The sequence below is a fragment of the Apodemus sylvaticus genome, chromosome 1 (genome assembly GCF_947179515.1).
Source record: "Apodemus sylvaticus chromosome 1, mApoSyl1.1, whole genome shotgun sequence".
Classification (NCBI taxonomy): domain Eukaryota; kingdom Metazoa; phylum Chordata; class Mammalia; order Rodentia; family Muridae; genus Apodemus; species Apodemus sylvaticus.
In genome coordinates this window covers 170,218,062-170,235,246 of record NC_067472.1, presented here as the reverse complement: position 1 = coordinate 170,235,246, position 17,185 = coordinate 170,218,062, and the positions used below count along the sequence as shown (strand labels likewise).

Genomic DNA, 17,185 nt, shown 5'->3' with positions numbered 1-17,185 from the left:
GCATGGCGGCTCACGACTGTCTGCAACTCCAGTTCCAGAGGGTCTGACACCCTCACTGAGATATGCATGCAGGCAAAACACCAATGCACATCATATAAATAAAGTATTTTTTAAAAGGAGAAAAGGGCCCAAGGCTGGAGGGAGACAGATGCTTCTCAGGCGTGGGCCGAGTTGGCTAACCCGTTGGGGTTCTCTTCAGCAGGGCGTTTAAAATGGAGGGAGCCTGGGCATGACCTCTACAGAGCACAGGAGTCCAAGTCCTGCTGGGGGAGGGGCAGAGGTAGGAGGGGACGCTCTGGCGAGGACAGAGGACATTGGCCCTGGTTTTACCTGTGTTGTCAGGCATGGTGGCTTGGTCCGTATTGCGCTCTTTCTTCAGGACAATGTTGCCAAACTGGAGGACCGCTGAGACGGTGCGCAGCATGGCTGTGAGGCAGAGAGGAAGGTCACAGGGGGCCTCTGTTGCCTGTCTAATCATACTGCAGGGAAACCCAAAACTATGTCCAGTACCTCAGAGCTCAGCGCTCACCTGTGACCCCAGCTAGGCCTTTAAAAGGGCAACAGAATCACTCTGTTTTCTGTTTTCAGGCTTTGCAAACATGATGTAAACACTATTCAGAATGAACCAGATGTTGCCCTAGTGAGATGGCTCAGTCGGGAAGGTGCTCTCTGAACGAGCATGAGGTCCCAAGTTTGTACCCACATAGAAAGCTGGGTACAGGGGTACACACCTGTAACCTCAGGCCTGAGGAGACAGACAGGAAGATCCTAGAGGTCAGTGACTGGCCAACCAGCCTCGCCAAAAAGTCAAGTCTCAGTTCAGTAGGAGAACATGTTTCAAAAACTAAGGTCTCCGTTCTTAGCCGAAAGCCCCTTTAACCACGGATCCGTCTTGCCAGTCCCATGCCCAGCACTTGACCTGAGTGTTAAGGACTGGAACTCGGGTCCCTGTGCTTGGCAGCTGGTTCTCTCCCTACTGAGCCACCTCCTCAGCCTACTGCTGATTCTGACACAGAGAGCTTGTGACCAAGGGTATTAAAGTTGACACCACAGTGAAGTGAGTTGTTTTAAAGTTGGTCACCAAAGCCTCTTTGCTTCAGCGCTGTGCAGTTTACACAGCAAGAACGGTGAGGAGCAATTGCCGCCCTTCCAAAGGACGCAAGTTCTGTTCCCAGTACCCAGGCCAGGTAACTCACAACGACCTGGAACCCCAGCTCCAGGGGATCTTACATCCTCTCCTGGTCTCCACAGGTATTCAGATGCACATAACATACACACATGCACGCACATACACACATGCATGCACATACACACATACCCAGGCATGCTCACATGCACACCCACCCAGGCACACACACCCAGGCACACTCACATGCACATGCACACACATCTAAAAAAAAAAAAATCCCAGGATAAGGGAACCAATAAAGCCCGGAAAGGACACTAGTCTGAACTGACAGACTGACCATCTTGCGTTGACCTTGGCTTGTGTGTTCTTGAAGCCAGACCACACTACTCTGCTCAGTGAGTGGCCACTCTGAAAGAACAGACCCTGAAGGGCTAAGATTTCTCTGGAAGATTCCCTGCTAGAGCTGAATACCCGGAAACTCGGGGAACTGAAGGGGACAGTCCCCAGAAAGCTGTGCTAAGCCACCTCACAGCTTGAGCTACACACGTGTTTCCTGACTGGCGGTCTCTGTCTCTCTCATGGAGACAGACGCCTTACAGGAGTTGGGTCTCTCCTTCTACCATACAGAGTTTAGGAACTGAACTCTGGTCTTGAGGCTTGGTAGCAAGCTCCTTGACTTACTGAGCTGTCTTGCTGGCCCACTTCCTGGCAGAATGGAACAAAGGAGTATTCTGTCCTTGAAATAAATCTGTTCTCAGCCCAATTCCTATTTCCTAGGATTTTGTTTTGTTTTGATTTGATTTTGATTTTTTTCTGGCCTGGATACACACACACACACACACACACACACACACACACACACACACATATATATATATATATATATATATATATATATATATATATATACACACACACATTTATATATAAATGTGTGTGTATATGTGTATGTATGTATATAAATGTATATGTGTGTGTATGTATATAAATGTATATGTGTGTGTATTTTATATATATATATGTGACCTTGAACTCCTATCTTTACTCCCTAGTATTAGGATGACAAGACTCCACTTCCATGCCTGACTTATGGGAACTCGGGACTTCACCAACTAGGCCCCAACCGCAGCTCCTCAGTTTTTTTGGTAAGGTGTCCAACCAGACCCCAGAGATCTCTGACCACAGTAGGCTTTGGTTTACATATAGATTTAGGGAGAAAATACTTAGATTTTGCAAATGCCTTGGCACTGATCACCCAGGGCACTGTTTTTCCATGCGGAATGCTAGGTGCTCCGGGAACAGAGGTTGTGCTGCCCCCTGGAGGACACCCGGGGCACTGCGGAGGAGCAGCTAGGCCTGTGTCTAGGCACTGTCATCTGAGTTCCTACTTACCACAGGAGTGTTTTCTATGGGGAGGGAAGGGGAGGGGTAACCACTGTGTAACTTGGGAACTGTTGCTAACTTTCCCTTTACTTTTAGTTTACCGTGTTAGATTATCTGAGCCCCCTCTCAGCCCCTGCTGCAGGTTTGACTCAGTTCTATCACGACTCGAGACATTCTGTCCTTTGAGCATGGACACAGGGGTCAGTGATGCACTGTGGCAGCTGTGTTTGTGTCTGTTGTCTCCATGGAACCATTAAGGAGCAACACAGCAGTGCTGCCCCCCCCCCCAGCTGCTCAGTCTCCAATGTTTACACAGTCAACAGAAGTGAGTTATTTTCTCTTCCCTGTACCACATCCAATCCAAGCACCTGCCCTTCAAAAACGGCTCCAGAGATGGACCCTGCTGCCTATGAGCCCAGTGTGACAGATGGAGAAACTGAGGCAGGTAACTCACAAACTCAGGATCACTCAATTCATAAGTTGGCAGAGGATTCCGGCTGACGTTATGCAGGCTTTCCTGCCCGTCATGCAGTCAGTTGGAATAAATAAGTACCCGCACACAGCACATCAACAGAAACACACAGGCACACACACACACACACACACACACACACACACACACACACACGAGTACACACACAGACACTGTGATGGTGAGTGCTTATCATCCCAGCACTCGGGAGGTGGAGGCAGGAGGATCAGAAATTCAAGACCAGCCTGCACTACAGACTGAACAACAAAAAGCAATCCAAGGTAGGTGAGATGGCTCAGCTGGCGAAGGGGCCTGCGGCCAAGCCTGACTGGCTGAGTCCATCTTCCAGCAGCCGCACTGCCGAAGGAGAGAAATGCCTTCCCTCAGCTGTGCCCGCCTCCAAGTCCACATGCATGCATTTGGAAGTACTAAACAAATAAATCTGGGAAAGAACAAAACAAAAATACCAGATATTTAAACAGAAGCCCAGTGTTCAAAGATAGAATTTGCTGACTGGAGGCTGGAGAGATGGCTCGGTGGCTAAGGGCACCGCCTGGCACTCTTACAGAGGACCAGGGTTCAAATCTTACCACTTACATGCTGACTCACAGACACCTGCACCTCCAGTGCCAGGGGAACTGACATGCTTGGGCATAACACAGGTATACATAAGGAGGGAAAACACCCACACAGATTAAATACGTCAAAGGCACAAAAAATGTTGAGTGTTAGTCTGGGCCTCAGTTTCCCCAGCTGGGCAGTAGGAAGGAGCTGGACTCACTGGTCTCTTCTCATTTGACACTCTCAGAGTGGAAGATGGTGAAGGGTGGGGCAGAGACAGGAGTTCCAGGAATGCTGGGAGCTCTGCAGGTGACAGGAGCCATGCCACCCGGGTCCCAGGTCCCAGAGCCGAGAGCTGGCGAGCTAGGAGCCCAAGACAGAGATGACTGCTTCTGACTGAGTGTTGAGAGGCCTGTGTTAGGCAGCTGACTCTCTGAGGGCCTCCCACGACCAAGGCTGGGAGATCTGTCTGTACGACTGGCAAAAGCGGGGTGCTGCTGGGACCAGGCAGAACAGGCTTGGGCGCCACGCTCAGCTAACCTGGGGTGACAGCCAGGTCTGTAGGAAATGGGGCCTCAGTGTCCCCCTCTGTGACAGAAGCACAGTTTTGGCTCTGTGTGGCTGCCCCACCCACCATGGGTATAGATAAATAAAACAGAATAATTTACAGTCAGTATGTGGTCACTCTGACCCTGAGATAGCCCCAGGGACCACAGTGGAGTACAGTGGCTCAAATCTATAGTTCTGAAAACTGAAAAGCTGAGACAGGAGGATTGTCATGAGTTCAAGATTCTTACTCATAAAAGAGTCTCTCAGGTTCCCTGTGTCCATTAACTGTTCAGCTTCCCAGCCTGGCATTCGCAGGGTTAGCAGGGAGAGGTACAGGGTGAGGTGACAGACACACAGAGGTCCTTTCTTGTTGGGTCCCAAATGCTGTCTGTCCCAGGCTGCCTTCAGACACGTCCATCTGCATTTCTGGCTGAGGGTTATGGGGTCCACCACCTTTCTGCCACCTCTGGAGGGAGGTGGGACCCAGGCAAGACTTCCTGACCTTCTGTCTCATCTTTGATCTGAAACAGAGTCTATGTGAAGATGTTGGGCTCTAGTCCATGCAAATGAGACGCAAGGAGGCTGTCACATGACCCCATCTGTCTGCCACTCCAACAAAAATATACAAACTTCTTAGAGAGATGGAGGGCACGCAAGTCCGGAGCTAGGGAGTGGAGAACTGGCGCCACCTTGTGGATGGTAGCGAAGTGGTTCCTTTGCTGCCAAAACCATCCAAGGTTTTAGGGCATGGCCGTGGGGTAGAGCCCTTGCCTAGAATCTCCCAGCGACAGACTGAGGGCGCTGCTCTGTGGTAGTGCACCTGCCCAGCATGCAAATCTCAGCACCAAAATAAATTAATGAGTTAATTTAAATGTGTATGGGCGGACACCGGGAACCTAGAACCAGGAGGCTCTGGGGTCTTGATGGTCCACTCTCTGGAAGCTGTAACTGTAGCTGAAGTTGCAGGGACCCAAGGTTGGGATGTAAGCACATTCAAACTCTGAAAACTGAGTTTGCAGGACGGAAAACTGCCATCTGCCACTGGACCCCAGCACACAGCAGGCCCAGCAGGAAGGTCCCACGGGCCATCTGGTATCAAGAGGCTGGGCTGGTGATCATGGCCAGGTTCTGAATTTGTTTGCTAGTTGCCTGGTGGGGGAGAATCTGGCCATGGCTGTGGGTGTGGCCGTGAGTGGGGACATTCAGGGACTCAGCACTCTAGATTGAGCTCCCAAGGAGAACTAAACTGTGAGGTGGAGCTCAGCTGACCCACACACACCCAGAGGTCTCTGTCTGAGAGCCCAGTCCATCCAAAGAGGAAGATACCAAAACCTCTCAAAAGAGGCTGTGGTCCAGCTGGGTAAAGGGGCAGTGCTTCCAGTGTCATACTCTGGAGGCTGACACAGGAAAACTGCTACAGGCTTGAGGCCTTCCTTAGCTACATAGCCAGTCCCTGGTCAGTCTGGGCTCCAGTATGAGACTCTTTCTGAAACAAACATAATCAGTATCACCATCACCACCATCGTCGTCACCACCACCATCATCATCATTGTAATAATTTAAAGGCTGCACATGTAGTTCAGTTGGCAGAGTACTTAACTAGCAATGCATGAGGTTGCAGGTTCCATCCCCAACACCACATAAACCAGGCATGTTGGTGCACACCTGAGAATTAGGAGTTCAAGTCATCTGTGGCTACACAGGGAGTTTACGGGCAGCAAGTGACCCTGTCTCAGTTTCTGATCCGCTTTGCTTTCTGCTGTGGTGACAAGCCCTTCTAACCAAAAGCAGCTGAGGGGGAGGAAGGGTTTACCTTGCATCCACTTCCAGGGCACAGTTCATCACTGCGGGGAGGGCGGAAACTCAAATGAAGCAAACCCACGGCTAACGCTGCTTCCTGCTCTGTGCCCAGCCTGCTTCCTTACAGAGTTGAAACACCCACCTAGGAACGGCACCACCCACAGCGGACTGGGTTCCCCAACATTAATCACCAACAGGACAATCCCCTACAGGCATCCGCACAGGCTGATCTGACCACACAAGTTTTCAGTTGTTCCTCTGCCCAGGTGGTTCAAGGTTGTGTCAAGTTGATAATAAAAACTAACCAGGACACTGTCAACTTGACGCACATCACCGTTAATCATCACTTTTCCTTTCCTGATTGTCCCCAGGAGCTCTTCCTACTATCACAATATAAAATGTCAAATGAAATCCAAAGAAGACCCAACTTACTCCCGAAGCTCCAACTTCGCAAGCACACACTTCCCCTGCCCCAGGGCCTTTGCACAGGCCATCCCAGAATACTCTTCCTACGGTCCTCACCTCAGGCCTCTGTCCAAACACCTTTTCTCCCGGGTACCCTTGTTTGGCCTCCTGTGTGGAGCTGTACCCCAATTCCAACCCCCTGGTTCCCTGCTCTACACAGCCCCCCCATACTCTGACCAGGTTCCTATCATTTATATGGCTGGTTGATCTTACTTCCGTAGTCTCCATGAGGTGAGGAGGGGACATCTGCCCACCTCCTCCCTGGAAGAGCTCCAGCTTTTATACACAGTACTATTAATAAATACTTAAACAGTAGGCTGGGTGGGCGTGGTAGTGCATCAGTTCAAGTGAAGACGAAGAGATGGCTTAGTCAGCAAATGTGCTTATCACGCACACATGGTGGCCGGAGTCCAAGCTCGTAACAAACAGAAGCATCCACAATCTATCCTCTGACACACAAACTCTCTATCTCTCACACACACACACATACACACACTCACACACACACTCACATACACACTCATACACATACTCTCACATGCTCACTCACTCACACTCACACATGCTCTCACACACACACACTTTCACTCACACATGCTCACACACACAGTCACACATACATATACTCATACACACACTCACACACACTTTTACTCACATGCTAACACACACACATGTGCACACACACTTGCACACACATACACTCACACACACTCACACACACACTCATACACACTCACACATACACTTGCACTCACACATGCTCACACACTCACATGCACATGCTCACACACACACTCACACTCATACTCACATACATATACACACTTGCACTCACACACACTTGTACTCATACACACTCTCACACACACTTACATTCACACATACTCACACTAACACATTCATGGACACAGCTCACACACACATATACTCATACACACACATTCACACATGCTCACACACACACACTCACACACTTTCACTCACACATGCTCACACTCACACACACTCACACACTTTCACTCACACATGCACACACTCACACACTTTCACTCACAAATGGTCACTCGCATGCACATGCTCACACACACTCACATACACTCACACACATATATTCATATACACAGTCACAAACACACTCACACATACACTCATACACACACTCACACACACACACTTGCATTCACACACACTTGCACTCATATACTCTCACATACACACTTGCATTCACACATGCTCACACTAACATATTCACAAACACAGCTCACACACAGTTGCACACTCACACTCAAACACTCTCAATGACAACCCCATTCCCAGGTAGGCGTGGCCCAGGCTCGCTCACCAGTGATCTCTTCCGGGAGGAGGCCCAGCACGCGCAGGGACTCCAGTGTCTCCTGGAATAACTCGCGCTCCTGGCCGGGGGACGAGGAGGGCCCGTTGGTCAGGAATCGGTAATGGGAACAGGGCTCCAGAAGGAGGTCGGCTGTAGACAGAGGGAGAGCGGGCTCAGCTGTGCCGAGGCAGGACTGAGATCTGTTCCTGAGGGCTGGGAGGGCCTGGGGCAGGCCGGCTAGAGCAGGTGCTCACGAAGATGGCAGGGCCAGCACCCGGGGACACGCACGCTGCCAGAAGCCAGAGTTGGAACCAGGGTGTCAGGGGACAAACCCGGGAACCAGGAGGGACAGAAAAAGCTGTGGACAGAAGGCAGAGGAATAAGGAACTACCGAGTCAGACGTGGTGGCTCGAAGGCCATTCTAGCCCTCAGGAGCCTGGGGCAGGGGAGTGCTGGGAATTCCAGACTAGCTGGGCTACATAGAGATCTTGTCTCAAAAAGAAAGAGAGGAGGCCTGGAGAGATGGCTCAACAGCTGAGAACTGTTCTTCCAGAGGCCCTGAGTTCAATTCCAGCAACCACATGGTGGCTCACGACCGTCTGTAATGGGATCTGATGCCCTCTCCTGGTGTGTGTAAAGACAGCTACAGTATTCACATATATAAAATAAATAAACCTAAGAAGAGAAGAGGAGAGGAGAGGAGAGGAGAGGAGAAGAGGAGACGGGAGCGCACCACCTCTGGCATAGCCTCGGAGCCGGCAGGAACAGCTGGCAGGCGCAACGGCACACAGTAAGGTCAACTGGAAGCATGGAGTTGCGAGAGGCCACAGCAAGGCAGAGCCACCATAGGGCCAGGAGGAACAGGGGTGCAGGAACGGAGCAGACAGACGCCGCGGGCCGGGCAGGCAGGAGCAAAAGCCAGAAGGCAGCTGGAAGCAGAGGGTAGAAAGCAGGGCTTGGGAGGCCAGAGCTGTGCAGCTCCGCTACTGCGCTGTTCCCGCATCACAGGGACGGCAGCACTGGACAGGGACGGCAGGGCTGGACAGGGACGGCAGGGCTGGACAGGGACGGCAGCGCTGGACAGGGACGGCAGGACTGGACAGGGACGGCAGGGCTGGACAGGGACGGCAGGGCTGGACAGGGACGGCAGGGCTGGACAGGGACGGCAGGACTGGACAGGGACGGCAGGGCTGGACAGGGACGGCAGGGCTGGACAGGGACGGCAGGGCTGGACAGGGACGGCAGGACTGGACAGGGACGGCAGGGCTGGAGAAGGGACGGCAGGACTGGACAGGGATGGCAGCACTGGACAGGGACGGCAGGGCTGGACAGGGACGGCAGCGCTGGACAGGGACGGCAGGGCTGGACAGGGACGGCAGCGCTGGACAGGGACGGCAGGGCTGGACAGGGACGGCAGCGCTGGACAGGGACGGCAGCGCTGGACAGGGACGGCAGGGCTGGACAGGGCCGGCAGGGCTGGACAGGGACAGCAGGACTGGACAGGGACGGCAGGGCTGGACAGGGACGGCAGCGCTGGACAGGGACGGCAGGGCTGGACAGGGACGGCAGGGCTGGACAGGGACGGCAGGACTGGACAGGGACGGCAGCGCTGGACAGGGACGGCAGGGCTGGACAGGGACGGCAGGACTGGACAGGGACGGCAGGGCTGGACAGGGACGGCAGGGCTGGACAGGGACGGCAGCGCTGGACAGGGACGGCAGCGCTGGACAGGGACGGCAGCGCTGGACAGGGACGGCAGCGCTGGACACAAAGCCTCCGTTCTGGGCATGGATGAGGGTGTGGAGAGCGGGAGACCTGACCTCAACCACCCCAGGGTCAAGCAGGCTAGGAAAGAGTGATGCTAACCTTTTAGCTGCTCCCCGGCGCCCCCTAGCAGCTGGTAGAAGATATGGAAGCTGCATTCGTCCTTGGCCTGTCTGATGGCGCGGGACTTCTCCAGCAGATCTGGGAGGGTGGGCGGGTCAAGGAGCCTGCCACCTGCGGTCTCAGTATTTGGGATACGGATCAGCCTAGACTACATAATGAATTCCAGACCAGCCTCTCAAAGATAAATAAATTAATTAGTTAAAATAAAAATAACCTGGGGCTGGAGGGATGGATCAGCGGTTAAGTGCAGGCTGGGTTTTGTTTCTTTGTTGTTGTTATTGTGTCAGTGCTTTTCCATTTTTCTGTATAGCCCTGGCTGTCCTGGAACTCACTGTGTACACCAGACTGGTATTGAACGCAGAGAGATCCACCTGCCTCTGCCTCCAAGTGCTGGGATCAAACAGCACAGGCTGTGCCACAGGCTGTTTTCACACGGAGGACCAGGGTTCAATACCCAGCGTCCACGATATGACTCACAACCATCTGTAACTCTGTCCCAGGAGACCTAATTGCCCCTTTCTGGCCTCTACCAGCACCAAGGACATGGTACACAGACATATACACAGGCAAAACCACCCACAAAATAACAGAATAAAGTAAATTTAAATCCGTGGGAAATTGCAATATGGCTCCGTGGGGAAAGGTGATTGCCGCTAAGCCTGAAGATCTGAGTTCAGATCCCAGAACCTACACGGAGAGCTATGTCTTCAGCCCTGGGCCTCTCATTTTGTTTGGTATTTTGAGAGAGAGCTTTGAGCGCTGGGATGACAGACGTGCCTCGCTGTAGGCTGCTTCAGTGTGGTACATGCTGTTCCAGGAGGAGATTGCCACCCAGCGAGCAGTGGGGTTACCTCACCCCATAACACTGAGCCCTGAGGCTCCGCCTAGATTTCCTAGGGGACTTTTCCCTGCAAGTTTCCATGTTGTTGTTTAGACAGTTAAGCACGCTCTCTAACAACCCCACTAAGAAAAGACTGGCCGTTCACCTGGCTTTCCCAGACCCATCTCCTCCGGTCTCTCCCTGGACCCCTGTGGCCCCCAGCCCCCTCCGTAAAACACAGCCAAGAGTCTGACCACGGACTGAATAGGACATCAGGGACACAAGAATGTGACGGTCCAGGCAAGCACGCCCTCCCGAGGCTGCTCGGACCCTAGCTGGGCGTCACCATGGGGCATCTTTTGTGGGTGAAGGCCCGGAGGGTGCCCACCCTCCCAGGTTCCTCAGAGGATACAGGTCTCGATGTTTGCTCCCACGATGTAGCCAGCAATGTCAAAGTTGATGCGGATGAATTTGCCCTGTAGCAAAAAGAAAAAATAAAGGTGCAGGGCTTAAGTCGTGGGAGGGGTCTCCCCAAGTCCGTAGCCCCTCCTACCTCAAGCTCGCACCAGCAGTGAGTCCCAAGCAGGGACTCCGCAGGAAATTCGGGGACAGACAACTTTGCTGAGCCACAAGCAGCTAGGTTGTAGGACCGCCTCTCTTAGACTTGGGGACTCAGACCCCAGCCTCCTTCCTCGGACCCAGCGATCCTCCACAGCCTTTCTCTCTCAAATCCTAGGGGTCCCGGACCCGTCTCCTCCCTTCTTCCCTAAATCAGGCCCCAGTCTTCCAGACTGAAGATGTGCAGCCCCCACACTCACAAATCGGGAAGAGTTGTCGTTCTTCACAGTCTTGGCATTGCCAAAGGCTTCTAGGATGGGGTTGGCTTGAAGAAGCTGCCGCTCTAGCTCCCCCTGCAGGGCGTAAGAGGCAGTGCATCAGGAAAGGGAGGCTCCTCCTCACGGGGCCTGGGAGTCGGGCGGGCTTCTCTGGGTGGGGCCTTTTATATGGGGTGGAAGAGTCTTGCCTGCCATGTGTGTAGAGTGAGGGGAACAGAGGAAATTCTTGGAGATTGACTATCGAGTGGAAGTAAAACAACCAGACAAAGGGGGAAAATGTTGCAGAACCAGTCGTGTTCCCATGAATAAGAAACAAAGTAGGTTAGAAACTGCAGCACGGAAAACGTGGTTATTTCTACAAACATGCATGGTAGTAAACATAGGGAGAGCAGTCTGCAAGGGTGCACACCAAACTGTCAACCGCCGCCTGCTGACGGCTTCGTTGCTGCAGTTCACAGGTGGAGAGGAGCTTAGAGAATAATATATATTCCACTACCCATAGAAAAGGCTTCAAGCACCCGGGTGCAGAGTGGAATTCAATAAATGTCAGTTTTGTGCTGGGAAGGCAGTTCCGTATTCTGAGCTTACTTCCAGCTCCTCCGGCGTCAGAGCCAGGCGCGTGCTCAGTAAACGGTAGTCTGCACGTGGCTCAGTCTACACCAGTTAGTGGCTTTGTCAAATGAACAAAAAAACAAATGCAGCCCCACACCGTGGCTCACACCTGCAATCCCAGCATCTGGGGACGCGAAGGCAGGAGAGTTGATATAAGTTCAAGACCAGCGTGTGCTATAGAGCAAATTCAGGGCAAGCCTGGGCTATAAAATAAGAGTCTGGGCTGGAGAGATGGCTCAGCAGTTAAGAGCACCGAGTGCCCTTCTAGGGGTCCTGAGTTCAATTCCCAGCAACCACACGGTGGCTCACAACCATCTGTAGTGGATTCTGATGGCCTCTTTTGGTGTCTCTGAAGACAGCAATGCTGTACTCATATACATAAAATAAATCAATCTTTAAAATAAGAGCCTATCCTAGAAAAAAAATAAAACAAAACAGATGATGTGCAGAGTAAGAGTCCTGTAGCTTGGGCCTTGTTTCTCCAGCCCTCCCGGGAGGAGTGGCTTGGGTGCCCGGGTTACTGGGTGATGGTATCTGTGACCTCTCCCTGTACACATGATGGGCAGTACAGGCCTGCATACAGTAGGACTGGGGTGTGCACACAGTATGGCTTCTCTGACAGTGAGGACATAGCTGCATGGACACAGTAGGGCTTCCATGGGGCATGGCTCTGTGCAGACAGTGGGACTGCACTAGAAGCAGCGTGGAGTCCGGGCATGTGCACATAGTAGGGTCACTTTGAGTGGTGGCAGACACTCTTGCTTTGTGCACATGAATACTGGGGGGGGGGGAGAAATTACAGGCACATAGTAGGACTGCACTAAGTGACAGCGTGGGGTCTCAGCATGTGAATACAGTAAAGCTGTTATAATGATGGGGGTTTGGTCACATGTGCTGCATTAATGCCAGAATGAGCTCTGCACGTGCGCACGACAGCAGGCCTGGCACGAATGCTGGGGGAGAGCTGTCTCTGTAGACAGGGAGACCCAACTGCATAGCAGTGCGGGCCTGGGGACGCACACATGCCAGGGCTGCCGTGAGGGCAGGGTACGTGTGGTTGTGTGTGCACAGGGACTTTCCATGGCTTGCTGAACACAGTGGGGGGGGGGAGGAGTAGCCACAGTAGACGACCTTGGCTTCATGCACACAGTGTGTCTGAGAGGTGGCAGCCATGTGGCACGGGCATGTGCACAGAACTGTCAACAGTGGCTTGATGGGTCCCTGTGGGGCACGTATGCCATTCTTGGACCCTGGATGGCTGTGGGCTGGTGGCCCCAAGTGACACTAGCTGACGCTGGGGTGGCAAGGGGGATTTCCCACTACTCACATAAGACATGGTGCTGACGGAGGCCTGAGCAAGTCACAGGACAGGACACACGAACCAGGACACGGCACATGGAACATGGACAGACGTGTAGGTGAACTGGAGGTCTTAGGGCAGAGCTGGGGCTGAGGGGCTGACGGGTACGGGGCAGGGAAACCTCACGGCTTAAATCTCATCGTACCACCTCCCTCTGCCCCCTGTCAGGACTCGCCCACATGACTGGGGCTTCCTGTGAGATTTGTTGGTAACCACTCCCTGAGGGCTCAGAGACAAGGGTACCACCTCTACCGCCCTCCAAACCTAAAATCAGGCCTCAAGATGAAGCATGTACTGTGTGCCCAGGGCTGTTCTCAAACCAACAGGGCTAAGACTCGGCTTCATATCTCCATCCTGTTCACTCCTGGCTTCATGCTGAGCACACAGTAGGTGCTCAGGCAGCCCAGGAAGACATAGGGCCCTGCACCAACTGTGAATGTGGAGGGCATCCCAAGTTAAGAGACGCTGCCGGTGGCATGTCTGGAGTGTCCCAAGGCTGTGTGGCTTACAGGGACACCAGGTTCCTTCCTGCCCTTTGGAGATGACGCCACATGGGCCAGGTACTGGATGACCTTCTTGGTGTTCTCCGTCTTCCCGGCTCCAGACTCTCCCCTGTGGAGGGAGTAAGGGGAGGTAGGGTGGGCAGGGAGACCAGGCAGCCCCTGCCCCACACTGACGCAGAGTCACGCCCCCTGGCACTCCGACAGTTGACGCAGTGCCGCACCCACTGGTACCCTTCCCATTGTGCAGAGCCACAGTCATCGGAGCCTCTGCTCTGGAGCCCTTTAAGATAACTCACGTGCAGAGAATGGACTGGTCCTCTCGATCTGTAGGGGACAGAAGGCAATGACATGTCACCTGGAGAATCTCAAAGTTTCCTGGCCCCTTTGTATCTCACAATCTTTCCAGAACCATAAGGAGATGGCAGAATTGTGACGCACAGCCCTCCTGAGTTCAAATACCCTCTCCTCACTAAACCTCCCTGAGAGGCCCACAGATGCAGCTGTCCCTCTCCAAACCTTTATTTCCTCATCGGTGGAGACAAAGAACCCAAAATATACAGATGCAGTTCACCTGTCAACTTCAATTTGAGCCCCTACTGTGCGCCATCTCAGGCGAGGCGTCACAGACTCAAGAATTGAAAAGTGAGCTGTGATCTGGGCAGTGGTGGCGCACGCCTTTAATCCCAGCACTCTGGGAGGCAGAAGCAGGTGGATCTCTGAGTTCGAGGCCAGCCTGGTCTACAGAGTGAGTTCCAGGACAGCCAGGGCTACACAGAGAAACCCTGTCTCGAAAAACCAAAAAGAGAACAATTGGAAACTGAGGTCTGGAACTGCAGAAGCCTCGCTTAGACTATCCTGCCAGCAACCCTGGGCATAGTGCCACCATCTCATTATATACTCTGACCACCTACTAAGTGCTAGGTGGCCAGCACAGAAAGAACACTGAATCAGAGCTGAGTCCATGACGAGAAGACAGGGAGCCTCCAGTGCTTCTCCTCAAAGGAAGCATCGTTTAGGGCACAGACTGGAAATCCTTAAGCCACATGACAGCTGGCTTTGGCGTAGTCCCAGGGGAAGCGTCCATGTTTGGGTGCCACATGGACCGTATTAGAGAATCTCACATACAATCTATATGTTCATGGGTGAAGGCTGTGGGCAGATCAAGGGTGAGTGTGCAGTGTTGTGTGCACAGAGTCAGGTTACAGACAGCGCAAGGGTGTCCGTCTAACTTGCTGTGATGCACCCTGTGATGTGTGTCTGTGTCGTGTGTCTGTGACGTGTGTCTGTGACGTGTGTCTGAACCAGCCCTGCGAGCCAGTCTCCTTTTGAGTGACTCTGGACCAGTCTCTGATTTGCTTTGTACCTCCATTTGCCTATGCAAAAAATGGGTTCATCATAGTTCCTTGTCTAACAATGCTGTAGTCAGAGTCTCGGAATGTTTAAAACACATTCAATACGAGCTAGAGAATGGCTCAGTGGTTAAGACCACTGACTGCTACCACAGAGGACCCAGGTTCAATTCCCAGCATGCACACAATAGCTCACAACTTCAACTTAAGTTCTAGAGGGTCCAATGCCCTATTCTGATAACTGATGCACAAACAGACATGCAGGAAAACCACCCATTCCCAGAAAGATGAAATACATAATTTTTTTTAAAGCAAGATTTAGATGGCTCGGTGGGTAGAGGCAGCTGCTACCAAGCTCAGTGGCCCAGGACCTAGATGGTGGTGACACAGTACACACAACCCCCCACGACCCTCTAGCATGCCCAGAGCCCTAGACTTCGTTCTTAGTACCACATGGACCAGGTGTTGTCTGCACCTATCATCCCAACTCTCAGGAGATAGAGGCAGGAGAATCTGGAGTTCAAAGTCATCCTCAACTGCATAGGAGTTAGGGGCCAGCCTGGGCTGCATGAGGCCATCTCAAAAATGCAAACATCCAACATCATGCCCAGCCCAGAGTGAAAATGGGAAACAGTGGCCAGGACCCTGGGTTCAAGTCCTACCTCAGCACCTACCCTTCAGTGTGGCCATGGGCAGTAACTGTACTGCCTCAGTTTCCCCATCTGGAAATGAGTGCTAATAAAAGAAACTAAACCACAGGCCTATTATGAAGTTAAATAATGTAGCCAAGAGACTTCTATCCTACATAGAAACGTGTATAACTTGCACAGAAACGGACTGACCCTGACTGACCTGGTGGAAATGCTTGCTTCCAGAGATTGACCCTCAGAGGACTGACCACAAGAGGGAGCACATTCAGGGGCCTTCATGTGGCTAAACTCCAAATGCAAGACGGTTTGCCTCAGACTCATCAGAAATTAACAACAGAAAGATAGGACGAGGGGCCGGGGAGATACTTAGCTGATCACGTGCTACAAATCCCGAGGACCTGGGTTCAAGCCCCAGCGCCCCACACAAAAGGCTGGGCCTGGTGAGGCACACCTGTAATCCTCCTACTATGGATGCAGAGACAGGCGGATGGCAGGGGCTCAGTGGCCAGCTAGTCCAGCCTATCTGGCAATGTCCAGGTCAGTGGATAACCTAGGAAGGACCTGAGTTCAATTCCCAGCACTCAAAACCGCCAGGGGTATCTGGCGCCCTCTTCTGGTTCCCATGGGGACTGCCCCCCATGCACATATACATAATTTTGAAAAGAAATTAAAAACAAAAAACCAAGGAAGGAGTGAGATCACATAACCTGACGCATTATTACTCGTGACCCTACCCGAGTGTCTGCTGCGAAGCAGATACGCCATGTCACACAGTTGCTGTCTCTCTGGGAAACCTCGACAGAGGGCCTACATAGTAAGAACTGGATCCTTGCCCACCTTCCAGTGTATTACCAACCGATTATTCAGGCCCAGCCCTGGCTCCCAGCAGCACCCAGAGCCCATCCCGGTCCTCCTACAGGGCTGACCACACACTCACCCTGAAGCATGCTGCGGTACGCGCCCTCCGTCACAGCGTACACGTGAGGTGGCACCTCGTGGCGCTTCTTGCCCCGGTACATTTCAACAATGGCCTCCGTGTAGATGGGCAGCTGCTTGTACGGGTTAATGACCACACAGAAAAGGCCGGAGTAGGTCTACGGCAGGCAAGAGGGAAGAGTGTGTCAGGGGGCCGAGAGGAAGCCTGTAGAAGGCTAAGGCATATCTACACCCTGACAACGTAAAGCTACCTTGTCCTCTTGGTGTTTCGTTTATTTTGGTTTACAAAAGGGCTTCCTACATGGCCTTGGTTGGATTGAAACTTACAGGAATCCTCCTGCCTGTGCCTCCTGAGGGTGAGATTACGGGTGTGTGTCGCTATGCGTGGGTCTGAGTACCACATGCACACAGTAACCACGGAGGCTGGAAGAAGGCGCTGGATCCCCGGCTGGAGGCACGGATGGTTGTGAGCTGCGGTGTGGGCACTTGAAGATGGTGCTCTGTGTGAACGAGTGCCCTTGGCTGCTAAGCCATCTC

General features: G+C 52.7%; 1 protein-coding gene across 2 annotated transcripts in view; it reads right to left on the bottom strand.

The window, feature by feature from the left end:
• Window positions 1–17,185, bottom strand: part of Myh14 (myosin heavy chain 14) — a 60,824-nt gene that overhangs the window by 34,093 nt on the left and 9,546 nt on the right. Inside the window, exons 3-11 of one of the 2 annotated variants that reach the window (XM_052164097.1) lie at window positions 16,650–16,806; window positions 14,010–14,037; window positions 13,720–13,822; window positions 13,178–13,201; window positions 11,221–11,313; window positions 10,815–10,878; window positions 9,562–9,660; window positions 7,705–7,845; window positions 331–426 (exon numbers count right to left, since the gene is read on the bottom strand). In XM_052164097.1, coding sequence (XP_052020057.1) covers window positions 331–426; window positions 7,705–7,845; window positions 9,562–9,660; window positions 10,815–10,878; window positions 11,221–11,313; window positions 13,178–13,201; window positions 13,720–13,822; window positions 14,010–14,037; window positions 16,650–16,806 — 805 coding nt within the window. The remainder of the gene's footprint in view (window positions 1–330; window positions 427–7,704; window positions 7,846–9,561; window positions 9,661–10,814; window positions 10,879–11,220; window positions 11,314–13,177; window positions 13,202–13,719; window positions 13,823–14,009; window positions 14,038–16,649; window positions 16,807–17,185) is intronic. The other variant, XM_052164104.1, reaches the window with a different exon arrangement.